Below are 14,306 nucleotides of genomic sequence, written 5' to 3'. Positions count from 1 at the left end.
AGCCCCTCCCTCCTCCCTGAGCCACATGGCTCTCTCTAGTCCTGGAGCTGCTTGGGGACGGTCAGACCCCACCTCGCTGGTGGGCCTGGAGGGGCTGTAATCAGCCGTCATTAAAGGAGCGGACGCGTGCGACAGCTGTGGCAGCCCCTTCAATACACGCGACACCCCAGGCTCGGCGCCCGCTGACCTCTTCCTCGCAGGGCCGGGCGCAGGGAGGGGCAGCAGGTTCCCTGGGGCTTTCCCACACACAGGCCCCAGTGCTCATCTGCCCCGTGTCCCGGGGACATGGGAGGTGGGCACTGCTGTGGGGGTGACTGACACATGGCTCTCATGGCACCACTTCAGCACCCTGTCCCCCCAGAACCAATGCTAGCGACAGGCTGGGCAGATGCCAGCATGTCCATGTCTGTATTTGCCGTCCTCCGTGGCACTGGGGCGGGTGACAGGACAGGCCACGCCAGGCCCTGTGCCCAGCACGCCCACCTGTAACTTGTTTAACCTCACAAACACCCTCCAACTCCCGCGCTGGGATGGGGCCCGTCACACAAATGGGAAGCGGAACCAGACGAACGAGAAGAGAAGCCTCGAGGAGGGTGCTCGCTGCCCTTTGCCCGGTGCCAGGAAGGCAGGTGGCAAGCACGGAAGGGTCAGAGGTGGCCACGCAGCAACCTTAGGGCCCCACAGCCCGGCTCCAGGCTGCTGTCGCCAACAAGGGACCCGCCAGGCACCAGGCCCCTCAGGACACGCAGCGCCCTCTGGATGTTTCCTGCTTGTTCCTGGGCATGCGGCTTCTTATGTTAAATGCTCATTGGACCATTTTCAATGCAAACGTATCTAAAACAGGACCGTCTGGCACGGACTTTAGTGCCGGTTTGGGGGACAGCACAGTGAGTGAGGGTGTGGAGGCGGAAATGAGGTTAAGGGTCTCAAACAACACACTGTCATCTTGGTGACAAGCACACAGGCGAGGCCCGGACAGCGAGGCGCAGACCTGAGGTCCAGGACCTGGCTGGCGACCACGCCGGGCTGCGTGGACTTCCCCTCGGGCAGGTCGTACAGGAAGAGCTTGCAGTCGCAGACCACAGCGTAGGCCCGCTGCCACCCCTTCTTCACACCCGTGGGCTTCGGGACCTGAGCGCCACCTGGGGCCTGGGGGGGCGGGGGGGGGGAGTGGCCTTCCTGGAGGTGCCACGGGCCACCATCGCCCTCTGCTGGCCGGCTTCTCACAGGCAGCTCCCCGCACCCTCGCAGGCCAGTGGCCAGAGCCTGGTCTGGGCCAGGGAGTCAGGGCGCTGCTGTGGAGGGCGAGCACTGACAGGGTTACGCGGGGACAAGGCGGACAGCCCAGCGACAGGGACACTCACAGCCGGGAGCACTCGGAAACTACAGCTGGCCGGCCCTCACAGCACTCGGCCCCGGAGCCTGTCTGAGCGCCTGGCAGGAGGCGGACAGGCCCTGACTCCGAGTGCTTCGTGGATCGGGCCGCCCAGGACGGGTACAGGGTCATCGCAGACACGAGGGCCCAGCGTCCTACCCTCACGTAGCCCTTGTAGGCGGTCCCGATGCCCCGCTGCACGTCCACGCCCAGGGGCCGCTTGGCCTGCTCGGGAGGGAGGGGGCACACCTGGGGAGCGCTGTCTCGGCAGGACACGTGGCAGGCAAACGAGCACACTGGAGCGGTGAGGGGGCAGCGTCAGGATGTGGCCCGGAGGCCCCGGGACCCCACACGTGGTGGTTTCTGAACACGTCCCGCCACAGCTCGGGGACGGGGCACAGCGCAGGCAGGGCCGCCAGGACACCTTGACGTGCAAGGACTGTCCCGGAGCCGGCCTGTCCTCCCCCAGCCCCGACAGGAAACGACGTGCTGGTCTGACAGGTGATGGCACATACGGGGGTCCTGGCCACCCATCACAGGGCTGGCCCTGCACTGTGAGCACACAGCTCCGCCCAGCCCAGGGTGTCACTGGGCACCTGTGACCTTAGCCAGTGGCGCTGCACGGGTGGTTGCACCCAAATGTGAGTGAGCGCAGGCGTGGCAAGGCCCAGCCCAGGCTTGAGACGAGGCGGAGGGAAGAGGCCCAGGGTGCTCCCTCCAGTGGACTCGCTGGAGGTCGGGCCTCCGTTCTGCTGGGCTAATCTTCAGCATGACTGCACGGCACACTCTGTGGGCAGCCGTGACCACCAGAGGCCCGGCTCACCCGCCAGCGCGGCTCCCACGCAGCGAGGACTAGGCTTTCAGCCCCGGCTCACGGAGCATTTACACAACTAGGGGAGGAGGCTCCCTCGCTCACTCCCACTGGCTGCGTCCCACCCCCCTGTGCCCCAGGGCTGCGGGGATACTCACCCTCGCAGGCGTAGCCCTGGCGGAGGAGCCCCACCATCAGGGAGGTGCAGTGGCTGCACTGAGTGGGGCTGGAGAAGGACTTGATGCTGAACTGGTGGGCTTTGGGCTGTGGGGAGAACACCGACAAGGTGAAGCACACACTTGGAATTCATTAACAGTTTGGCACCATCTGTTTGATCTTGAGAAAGAGAACGTGTGTGATCTCCTGCTGAGGTGCCGTGGCCCGGGCAGTGCTACCGAAGACCAGTGCGTAGACCAGTGCGTAACACCCACCCGAGGAGCTTGAGCCAAAAGTCCGTCACCACATGCTTCCTTCAGAGATGAATGGCATAAAGCAAGGTTGGCGCAGAGGGAGCGTGGCTGCCCCTCACCTCCCAGAGGCCCTTGGGGGCCACCCGGGGCTACGTGTGGGCGGGGCTCCCACCCAGAGCTGCCCTCCCACCTGAGACCAACAGACATACACGGAATGAGCAGCAGCCCCTTCCTAACAGCAAGAGCGGAGACGGCGCCCTCCCTGGGAGGAGGGACCCAAGTGACGGGGTCGCTGATGGAAGGAGACGCAGGCTGGTTACGAGGCTCACACTGCAAAGCCCGAGCCTTTACCCCGCAGGGGACATACATGGGGACCTTCGTAAGAAGCAGGAGGGATGAAAGAACCCAGGTGCAGTCCACCTGCTCCCTGACTGTGAGAATCAAGTCCAACGGCCAAACCATTCACCATCTTTCACAAGACCAAGCTGAGTTCTAGCTGGCATGGCCATTGTGACTGAACCCTGAGAGAGGCCATGACTGCATCAACAAGAACCGCATCTAAGGCGCGTAAGGCCAGATGCCAGTGAAGCCTGAAGCGTGGGCTTGTCCCCCGGGGGGCTCTGGTCGTGTGGACCTGGTGGAGCAGTGTGCACGGCTCTCAGGGCCCAGTGACGAAGGCCAACGACGAAGTGCACACTCGGGAGCTCCTTTCGTGCTGGGGGTGGGGGGGCCCGGGGCAGCCCCCCCCACACACACACCCCACGCACTTCTCCGAGGTGCTCCGTGCAGGCGGGTGGGTAAAGGGAAGTAAATCTGGAGAAGGAGCTCAGACACATCACAGAGCAGCTGCACTGGAGAGGGAACTGGTCTGGGAGTGAAGGGGCTGGGAGATCTAACTCAGACACGTTTCCGTGAAATCCGCTCAGGCAGCGCTGGTTAGGGCCACCGGGTCCCGACGCTCCCTGGATCGCACAGCACTCAGAGCGTCCGCTAACAGGACACGCCTGTCTGTCTGATTCACACGGCTCTTCTAAACCGAGGAGGCGCCCAGGGGAAAGCCAGGCTTACCTTTGGTCCAGACAGAGCGAGGGCCTGCGAGGCGGGTGGCGGCCCGGCGGGCGGCCTCTGCGGGGCCCCAGCCATGTCCTGGGAGACAAGCGGGACAGGTGAGCGCCGTGCTAGCTCAGCGCTGCTCTAGCCAGACCCTGCGCGGATCCCTTCCCCCCGGAGCTGATCAATAATGAACAGTTCTGCATTTTTAATTCGCGACATTGTGGAGACACCTGTCGAAGCACGCCTCATCTAGCCGATGCGCCGACGGCAGCTCTGAAATGCAAGCTGGGCTCAGAGCTGGCGCTGCGGGCGGGACCGAGCGCACCAGCCTCGGCCTCCAGCAGCAGGTGGACGCGGGGCCGAGGGGGCAGACCTGGGGTCACGGTCCGGGGCAGTCTTACCTCCTGCTGCTGCTCTGTGCTTGCAGCCATGGATGTGGATGGGGACACTTCTGGCTTTGGAGCTTGTGTTTCTTGCTCACTAGCTGAGCTGGTCTGTGGGGAAAAGGCAAAGAAATTGTGAGATTGAAAGAACTCACTCGGCAGAATTCAGACTCTCCTACATGTTCTCTATTTAAAAAGTGCATCCCCCCATAATAAAAAGTGCCTCCCACTGGGGAGCCGAGGTCCAGCACAGTCTTGTTCCTGGGGCACGTGTCGCCACTCCTCACCCTTCCCTGCATGCCGAGGCTGCAGGGTGACCTCCGGCCGGGACCCTGATGAGACACCGTCACCAGCCAAGGCAAAAGCTACCCTTGAAGGGAGGCGCCGGGAAACGCCAGCCCTCTGACGGACATGACTATCTCTGTATCTTCCAGCCGGAGCCCAACGCTTCTTAACCTCATCTCAGGGACCAACAGAGGCCTGTGGGCCCCTGACCAGAAGGGAGAGTTTCCCTGAGTTTGATACACAGGGAAGCAATGTTTTGTTCTGACAACTCAAGATTCCCAAATTATTTCTATTTGGAATTGGAGCTTAAGCTTTGAAGCCAATTTGAAGCTAAAGCTGCATTCTGAGACCATCTTTAGGTTGTAACAAGTGTCCCTGAAACTAGTATTTCCCCATCAAAGGTCACGCCCTCTGTCCACTGGTGCGCGCGCACCATTCATGCGTGTGGAAGCAGTGCAGCCCGAGCACAAGGAGACAGCACCAGACAGACGCCGGGAGGCGCCCACAGGAGTGCCCACAGCTGCGCTTGGTGCTCCAGCTGACGGAGCCGACCGGGGAAGCCCTACAGCAGCCGCAGTCAGTGGGCTGCCTGAGGAGCCCTCGGGTGCCAGGAGCTCGCGCAGCCCCCATGCAGCCCCGCGGCCGTCCTGCGTGCGTACAGAATTTCCCAGGGGAGAGCTAGCGATCAAGGCTACAGATGTAAAGCATGTTTCTTCCATGAAAGGAATGTTAAAGAAGTTAGAGCCACAGTTTTAGAAAAATGAGGAGCAAGTGAATGTTAATTTAACGTTGACCACGCAGTTGTGAACTGATCAGAAGGGTGCACACTGAGGGAGGTGGTGGCCCACGCAGCTGCGATGTCACTGTCCTGTGGACGAGGTATCTTGTGGACGTGTGCCAGGCTGCCCTGGCACCAGTGAGGCGGCGAGGACGTGGAGGAGGGACAGACAGGAGGACAGAACAATCACTCCCAACCAGTAAGAACCTGCATGGAAACTGGACTCCATCATTCCCAGTCCTAAACAGCATGTTGCCTGTGGGGAGAGAGAGGTTCTAGGAGACCACTCCCGGTGTGGGCCCACCTCCCAGCAGACCCAGACTCCAACCAAGGCTCTTCCCGTAGGGACTGTCCTTTCTCCTGAGCCGGAGCAGGAACGGCTGTCAAAGCGCTGACGTTAACGGCACTAACACGCGGGGTGCCGGCTCCGAGGACAGGTACCAAGACCAGCCCCACCGCGGGCTGACGTGGCCAGTGCGGCCAGTGAGGGGTCCGAGCTGGAAAGCACCTGCTGGAGATGCCGCTGCCACCCACTCCACAGAAGAGCGGCCCTCCTGGCCCCTCCGCCCGCTAACTGCAGTCTCCGGTCCTCGGGAAGCTGCACCCGCGGTCACGGCGGAGTCCGATGCCGCCTGCCGCAGGCTCACGGCACGATGACCAGAGCTGCAGAGGCGCCGCTGCAGTGCAATCTGCTTGCTTCTTAAGCACTGCAGCCTCTGCCTGGCCCGAACGGCTCAGCGGTTAGATCGTTGGCCCAATGCGCCAAATTGCGGGTTTGATCTCAGGTCAGGGCAGATCCGTGAAGGAGTACATAAGTGAAACCACAAGTCGATGTTTCTCTCTTAAAAAAAAAAAAAAAAAAAGCCCTGGCGGGTGGCTCAGGTGACTGCAATGTCGTCCTGTACGGCAAAAAAGTTGCAGGTCTGACGCCCAATCAGGGCGTATACCCAGGTTGCAGATTCAATCCCTGGTGGGGGTGCATACGAGAGGCAACCCATTGATGTCTTTCTCTCACATCAATGTTTCTCTCTCCACCCTTCCTGTCACTCTCTGCTAAAAAAAAAAGTAAATGATAACAAAAACACTGCCCTGGAGTGAGGATTACAAACAAACTGAGGGCTTCGGGAAGACAAACCGCCAACCCGACAAAGCCTGTGTCCAAAGCGACAGCAGTGGCAGTGCCAGGACGACAGGAGCAAGCCTGCCGGGTTTGGTAAGGCTGGCCCAGGCCGGGAGAGCTGGCCGCTGGCCAGGCTGCTGTGGGTGGCGCATCCATTGGCCCTTTCCGGGCGAGGTCTGGCACACCCCCTCAACCCAATGTCTTCTGCAGAGCGTGGAACCTGCACGTGTCCCCTGCAGAATTCCCGCCAAAATGTCCAGCCCACGTGTCACGAGCGGGAGCATCAGACAAACCCAGAGGCTGGGCCTCACAACACTGCTGGTCTGGGCCAGGCAAACAGCCACTCTCGGGGATGGAGGCACCGTTCCAGAGCACAGGGGGCCAGCGGGACAGCTCAGCACGGCTCCCAGGCTCCGCCTGGACCGGCAACCAGGGCCTCAGGGCCACCTCGTCCCACGACAGCGATATCGCGGTTCCGAGGGGCCACCTCGTCCCACGACAGCGACATCGCGGTTCTGAGGGGCCACCTCGTCCACACGACAGAGACATCGCGGTTCCGAGGGGCCACCTCGTCCCACGACAGCGACATCGCGGTTCCGAGGGGCCACCTCGTCCCACGACAGCGACATCGCGGTTCCGTGGGGCCACCTCGTCCCACGACAGAGACATCGCGGTTCCGTGGGGCCACCTCGTCCCACGACAGCGACATCGCGGTTCCGAGGGCCACCTCGTCCACACAACAGCGACATCGCGGTTCCGAGGGGCCACCTCGTCCCACGACAGCGACATCATGGTTAGCTGCGGTTATGCGGGAGGATGGCCTGACTTAGGACATGCCGGGAGCCGGTCCATCCTTGCTGTTTCAAGGGACCTGGCATATATGGCATAATGTTCTTAATATGTTTGCTCACCTTCTTGGCACTATGTGTTTTAACCAAGGTCACCTCTCTGAGAAAGGTTGTTTCCCCAGGTAGGGATTTTCCCCTGAAGTTAGGGAGGGAATAAAACCCCTTAACTATGTGCCAGGCGGGTAATTAATCACTTTAACTACGAACAATCATGCTTAACCTACATAATCTTTACTCCCTGGAATGGAGATAAGAAACGCCCTAACCTTTGGAATAGAGATTGATAGGATTAGAATCCACTGGTATAAATACAGATGTACAAGACAACAGGACTCAGAACCTAGACACAGAACCTAGAGACAGAACCTACACAGAACCTAGAGACAGAACATGGCAAAAGATCCTGGACAGAAACTGGCAACAGAACCTAGAGACAGAACCTAGCGAGAGAACCTGGCTGAAGATCCTAGAGACAGAACCTGGCTGGAGAACCTGGATAGAACATGGCAAGAGAACCTGACTAGAACCTGGTGACTGAACCTGACTGGAGAACCTGGATAAAACCTGGCAGGAGAACCTCTCTATGCTGATCAACAGAACCTGGCTGGAGAACCCAACTATGCTGATCAACTGAACGCTGCCTCCGTGTCATTCCTCCTTCGCCAACTCCGTCCGCACCTTTGGGGACCCCTGGACCTGCTGGGGTTGGACCCCAGCATCTGGCGCCCGAACAGGGACATGAACCCTGGACCCTCAGATACAGAACCTAGACACAGAACCTAGACACGGAACATGGCAAAAGATCCTGGACAGAAACTGGTAACAGAACCTAGAGACAGAACCTGACTACAGAACCTGGATAGAACATGGCAAGAGAACCTGACTAGAACCTGGTGACTGAACCTGGCTGGAGAACCTAGCGAGGGAACATGGCTATAGAATCTGGCTTGAGAACATGAAGGACTTGCCTACAGAACCTGGGAATAAACCAGGCAAGAGAACCCAGCCATGCTGATCAACTGAACGCTGCCTCTGTGTCATTCCTTCTTCGCAGACTCTGTCCACACCTTTGGGGACCCCTGGACCTTCTGGGTTTGGACCCCAGCAAGGACATGAACTCTGGAGTAGCCCAGGGTCGCTGATGCCTACAACGCATTTTCAATAGCTGGGGGGAGTGTGGTGCACAGGGCGGGAGGAGCTGCACAGGGCAGGACGCCGGGTGATGCACCGGGTGAGAGGTGTGTGCTCGCTGCAAACTCTTTCGCCTCCGCTGCAGGTGTAAACATTTCTAAACAAAGGCGGGAAAACCCGCACACGCCTCACAGGCCCTGTGAATGGGACCTGCTTGCACGCTTTTCCCTGTCCGGCTTCCAGAGGCTGCTAGAAGGGTCCCGCCTACTCTTCTGAAAAGGGGAAGACGCAGTGCTCGAGGCGCGGAAACAGTGCACGGGGAGCGGGGCTCACCCTGCGTTCTGCCGCTTCCTGCACAGGCAGCACCGCCTGCTCCCCGGGGAGGTGCCGCCCCAACTCCAACTCCAGCGGCAGCGAGGGGCCTCCACCCGTCGGGGAGACCTGAAGGGGAGCCAGGACGCCCCCCGAAGGTCTGCTTGCCGTTCCCTGGCTGCAGTGGAGGCTGTGCTTTACCAGCTGCCTGGAGCAGCGCAGGCAGAGGCCCAGGCAGCCTCTGCCCTGAAGACACGGAGCGGTTTCTTAGCAGCTCTCACTAATTCTGGAAGCTTCTCTGGAAACATCACAAGTCCTGACACGTCTATAACCTACACACTTCACATCCTGGGTGGAGGACAGGTCAGCGTGACTGAGGTCGAGTGTCAGATGGTACTTGGCTGGTGTGTTCTGGCCCCACAGGAGTTAGGTCACAGGGCACTATTTCTAACCCATCATAAATGCGCTTTTCGCTTGTAAAACAGTTACTCACTCTGAAAGTCAGGTCATGTGCAAGCGGTGCAGTGTTGAAATACTCAAAAATAGAATCCTGAAAATCTGGAAGTTTGAGTCCTGCAAGACAGAGATAGTCACGGTGAAAACGTAAGACGATCTTATGCTGAGATGGGAAGGCTCCGTGTTGGCAGACGCCGGCGCTCCCCAGCTAACCGATAAACCTGATGTGGTGCCACACCAACGCCGGGACTTTCCCAGCTGGGACGGGAATGCAAGCTCACCTGGGAGGGGGGAGGGGGGAGGGAGGAGGAGGGAGAGGGAGGACACCTCGGAGTCCCACCAGCTGTTAAAACGGACCCACAAGAGGTCTGGCCCAGGAATGACGAACAGGGGAGAATAGCCCGGCTCAGAGCAGGCGCCCAGGGTAATCTCACGCATGAGCAGAGTAACAGAAAGTCAGCAGGGACAGGGACTTAACTGGTGCTGAACAGCTAACGGGCCACGGGAAAAAGATAGGACGGGTCCCCCCGGACTGCACGTCCTCACAAACTCCAAGCGGGCTGGTGAGCTACCTGCACAGCGACCCTGCACGCGCTGGAGGAGAGCACGGGTGCACCCCCCCGAACAACTGGGCGCAGGAGTCTCTCTCTGCCTCAAAGGGGAAACACTGATCAGACACACGCACCATTTAAAACCCTATCCCCGGCTTAAAAATAAACAGCCTGAAGTAAAAGACAGCGGAGAAAAAATACTTGCAACTTCGGTCACAAACAAAAGCCTCTAATCCTCAATGCCCAGAAAGCTTCGGAGAAGTAAGAAAAAGACTGCCCAGCTTCTATTTCTAAAATGGGCAAAGGGTACAAATGTATAAACCAGAGGAAGAACCACAGCCAGCCCACGTCCTGCTCAGAGTAAGAAAACACAAACCCGGCTCCGCTGCGATGCTGCTTCGCACCGACAGGGTGACCCCACCTGGGAGTGACGGGGACCCGCCCGACCCGTGGCCGGCAAAGACGTCCCGGCGCCTGCAGCAGTGGCAGCACCTGCAAGGTGTGCACGCGGACCCTGGGACCGGCAGTTCACACTGGACATCTCGCCCAAAACACAGTGACGGGAATGGGAAATGCCGTACGCGGGTCCACACCCAGCAGCGGGTTCCAGGACAGCGAGGCCGGAGTGGCAGACACCCGGCCACAGGGCACAGAGCGGTCCCTGTCATGGGATGTGACGTCTAACTACACTCATTTCTTTCAAGACCGAACACAGGAAGGACCACCCAGACCTGTGGGTGGCTCCAGGGAGCGAATCACTGGACGCACCCATTTCAGAGTTTTGGCTTTGGAATGACTAAATGTTCTCTTCAAATAACTAAAAGCTACTAAACCCAAAAGAAATTAAATCTAAAAACAAAACCATTTCATTAAAAAAGGCTTATACTTTAAAAATGTAAAAACTTGTAATTTTAATTTACCAGTATCTGCTCTAAATTTTTCTTCCATCTTCTTCTTCAAAATTTCCATTTCTTCTAATAATGCTTTATTTTTGGCTTCCGAGTCCTTTAGTTTACTAAAAGGGGAAATAGGCGGCGTTAGGTGCAGAGCCAGGCCATCTGCGAGCGACTGAGAGGAAGGCGGGGCGGGGCTGTCCCCGGGAAAGTGCCGGACGCGCCCAGGCTCCACACACATGCGGACAGACACACGCGTGACGGGCCGGCCTCCCCTAGCGCGTCTGGATGGTACCAGTGGTTCCGCAGCACAAACACGGATGGCAAAGACCACGGTGTGGAGCCCGCGGCATGGACACTGCTCTCTCTCTGGACCACCCTATGCCCTCTGAGGACACACAGCCCAGGGCACTCAGACCTTACACCTGTGTCTTTCCCCTAACCGGCAAGATGGTGGCTACCACCTCCCTGAGCACAAGGTCTTGGGGTTCCTAGGCTTTTGTGGGGGGGACAGTGCAGCCAGCTGCTGCAGCCAACATCTGGCACGGCGGCGAGCAGGCCAGTCCAGCACGGGGGGACCTGCCATCGAATCCTGGCTCTGCACCTGCGTAGGGGTGACACCCGCCCACACCTCAGCCCCACCCTCTGAGGGACCGCAGGCGTGCCCCAGGGCCCACACGGGGGGACAAGCACCTTTCAAAGGAGAGGTTCGAGTCCTTGGCCTTCCTCAGCTCCTCCTGAACCAGCTGCTTGGCCCGGATCTCGGCCTCCAGCGCCGACTGCAGCTCCAGCCGCGCGGACATGTCCAGCTTCTGACTGCGGCGCACCTTCCAGAGCGGGTCCTGTGTGCGTTGGTTCGAATGTGAGAGACACACTTTAAACTTCACAAAATTAACGCCAACAAATAATACATTCATCTGTTTCTAACCTTAAACGTTTATCATATTTAAAGATTAACTCTCAGATATTATCAAAGTCCATCACAGCCAATTTTATTTTCAATATTTTATGGCCTTTATTCTTCCTTAGAGATCTTCTAAAAATTCACTAATTTTTTGAAGGAATAAAATGGATCCTATAATGTAATTTTTAAAATTGATTTCAAAGAGGAAGAGAGAGAGAGAGAAACATCAACGATGAGAAAGAATAATTGATCGCTAACTCCTACACACCCCTTACTGGGGAATCGAGCCCTCAACCTGAGCATGTGCCCTGACCTGGAATCAAACCCAGGACCCTTCAGTCCGCAGGCCGACGCTCTAGCCCAGCCGTGGGCAAACTACGGCCCGCGAGCCGGATCCGGCCCGTTCGGCTGTTCTATCCGGCCCGCGGAGCCAAAAGAGCGGAGGGTTCTCTTGCTCTCCCCTCCGCTCCTTCACCAGCAGCAGTGTTAACATGTATTAGTTCACACAAACACTCCATCCATGCTCTTGTTCCGGCCCTCCGGTCCAGTTTAAGAACCCATTGTGGCCTTCAAGTCAAAAAGTTTGCCCACCCCTGCTCTAGCCACTGAGACACACCAGCCAGGGCCATCATGTAATTTCTATTTGGGCCACTAGGCTCTTACAAAGCTAGGCGGCACTGCGCGGTCACAGTTATCTTCCTTCCTTCTATCCCAGTGACGGCGAACCTTTTCAGCTTGCCGAGTCAGCATTTGAAAAACCCTAACTGAACTCTGGTGCCGTGTCACATAGAGAAATTTTTTGATATTTGCAACCATAGTAAAACAAAGACTTATATTTTTGATATTTATTTTATATATTTAAATGCCATTTAACAAAGAAATATCAACCAAAAAAATGAGTTCGCGTGTCACCTCTGACACGCGTGTCACAGGTTCATCATCACTGTTCTATCCTGAAGCATTTGGCTATTTCCTCACTGCAGGAATGATGGCATTCTTTACCGACATGCCTACCTGAGAGGAGACTAAGAGAAAGGAAAAGGAGGGGCAGGGCACGGCCAGGGGATGGCGCAGCGAGGGAAGCAGCCGCTGCAGCACCTGCTCACTGGGCGGGCCTACCAGCCCGCTGACTTCCAAGGGAATGAGAGGCACCTGGATACTTTGTTCCTAAGTTTTCAAGCACAGCCGAGGCTGCCGCTCTCCGTCCATCGCGGAGAAGAGTGCGGCCCGAGGGGCCTTTCCCAGCTGCAGGCAGGAGCAGGCGTGGAGGGAACGTGACTGAGCCCTCAGTCTCCAGAATCAGTAAATGAATATACCCTCAGGGAAAAAGGAACTGCAACCTCATCCAATGTGCCCTGCAATAGGAGCCATCTACATGTATTCTGCAACAAGAATCTCCGAAGCCCGTGCTGCTAGGAGGACCTGTGGCGGCATCTTTCTCCTCCTACGAGGGTTGCGCACAGACTGGTCAGCGCAGCTCCGAGGAGCCAGGGCACACAGCAGCTGGAAGAGGAGCGCTGAGATGGAAGAGACTTATTGACCATCCCAGTTGCTGCAGAAACCTCACCCCTAAAAGCGAAGATGTTTGTTTCCCAGGGATGGGGCGATGCGGCCGTGGTCTTCTCTTCAGAAGCCTGAGCTGTCACTGTTTCTCAGACAGAGGGCTCTGGGGATGCAGGGGAGTCCCTGGGACATGCACTAAGGCCGCTGCCTGCTCAGCCTCCGCACCCACAGACTGAGCTCTGGTGCTCGTGTGAGCTGAGCAGTTACCACACCTGCAGGCGCTGTCCCTTTGGGTCAATATACCTTCCAACCAGGAAAAATGACGGAACCAGAATTCTAATAAACCCTTTCACTGAGCCTCTGTTCTTACTGTTCTGTATTGTTTGTTCACAAAATGAATAGTTTTTAAAAAGTAAATGGGACCCAGAAAAATGGAGACGAGGGAACTGGGCTGAGGACCTGTGCAGCCCCAAGTGGCCACACTCCCAGCGCTGCAAACACAGACCACTGGCTGGTCACCGAGAAGGCCTGTCCCGAGGGTGGGCCGTCTTGCTCATGGAGGATGTCCCCACAGGGCACGGCACCACTGAGCATGGCGACATGAGCGAGGACGACAGCACCTGGCCTCCCGGAGCGGACACCATGCCAGTGCTCCTCACACCACTGTCCCCAAGGGAACGGCCTGCGTGGTGCTTCACGGCGAAAGCCCCTTGCGAGTCCCCTGGGACAGACGTGTGCTTTAGGACACAACCCACCAGTGTTCTCGACCCCAGGCTGGAGCTCCTCAACGCCTCGAGCTCTTCCGTCATCTTCGAAGCCAGAGCTTGGAGGTAGCCCCGCGCATCTTTCTCATCGCTGACCCTGCGGGAGGGGACGTGATGTCTGAGTGCCAGGAGCCAGGAGCACGCATGGGTCCCGCCTCCCTGAGGACACAGGGACCCACATCCTCTCACGGGACACCAGTCCCTGTGACAACAGAATGCCCCCGAGGCTGGCCGGTGTTGCTCAGTGGTTAAGCGTCGACCTATGAACCAGGAGGTCCTGCAGGAGGCAGCTGATCAATGACTCTCTCATCACTGATGTCTGTCTCTCTCTCCCTCTCCCTTCCTCTCTGAAACCAATAAAAATATGTATAAAAAAAGAACACGCCGCAATAGAGGCCAGTCCCCGCTCCTCCGGTTGCCTGCCCTGCGTGGCGCTTGGTGAAGCGGCACCTCCGAGGGCGGTGTGCCTGCACAGCCTCAGCCACACCTCAGAGACCTGGTGGCTGCCTCTCCACCTTTAGCTCAGCGCAACGGCCCTGGGCAGAACTGCCACTGCCACTAGTGATGTGGGGCACAGCGGAGGGCTGTGCCTGGGCGTCAGAGAAATAGCAGGTGTACATGACCGTCACAGAGGAAGATGGAGCTGGAGAACTGGCACCCTGGGCTGGGCCACACCTGAGCCTGGGCCACACCCGAGCCTGAGCCACACCCGAGCCTGGGCCACTCGAC

The 14,306-nt window shown here is 58.1% G+C and overlaps 1 protein-coding gene across 1 annotated transcript in view; it reads right to left on the bottom strand.

The window, feature by feature from the left end:
• The window catches only part of CDC42BPB (CDC42 binding protein kinase beta), a 54,807-nt gene that overhangs the window by 9,986 nt on the left and 30,515 nt on the right, over positions 1-14,306 (bottom strand). Inside the window, exons 18-26 of the mRNA XM_015562796.1 lie at positions 13,569-13,674; positions 11,100-11,248; positions 10,434-10,528; positions 9,000-9,079; positions 4,051-4,143; positions 3,665-3,742; positions 2,345-2,450; positions 1,535-1,671; positions 992-1,131 (exon numbers count right to left, since the gene is read on the bottom strand). Coding sequence (XP_015418282.1) covers positions 992-1,131; positions 1,535-1,671; positions 2,345-2,450; positions 3,665-3,742; positions 4,051-4,143; positions 9,000-9,079; positions 10,434-10,528; positions 11,100-11,248; positions 13,569-13,674 — 984 coding nt within the window. The remainder of the gene's footprint in view (positions 1-991; positions 1,132-1,534; positions 1,672-2,344; positions 2,451-3,664; positions 3,743-4,050; positions 4,144-8,999; positions 9,080-10,433; positions 10,529-11,099; positions 11,249-13,568; positions 13,675-14,306) is intronic.

This window comes from Myotis davidii, unplaced genomic scaffold (assembly GCF_000327345.1).
Source record: "Myotis davidii unplaced genomic scaffold, ASM32734v1 scaffold2798, whole genome shotgun sequence".
In the NCBI taxonomy this organism is placed as follows: domain Eukaryota; kingdom Metazoa; phylum Chordata; class Mammalia; order Chiroptera; family Vespertilionidae; genus Myotis; species Myotis davidii.
The sequence above is the reverse complement of the archived record's forward strand: the minus strand, read 5'-3'. Positions and strand labels throughout refer to the sequence as shown.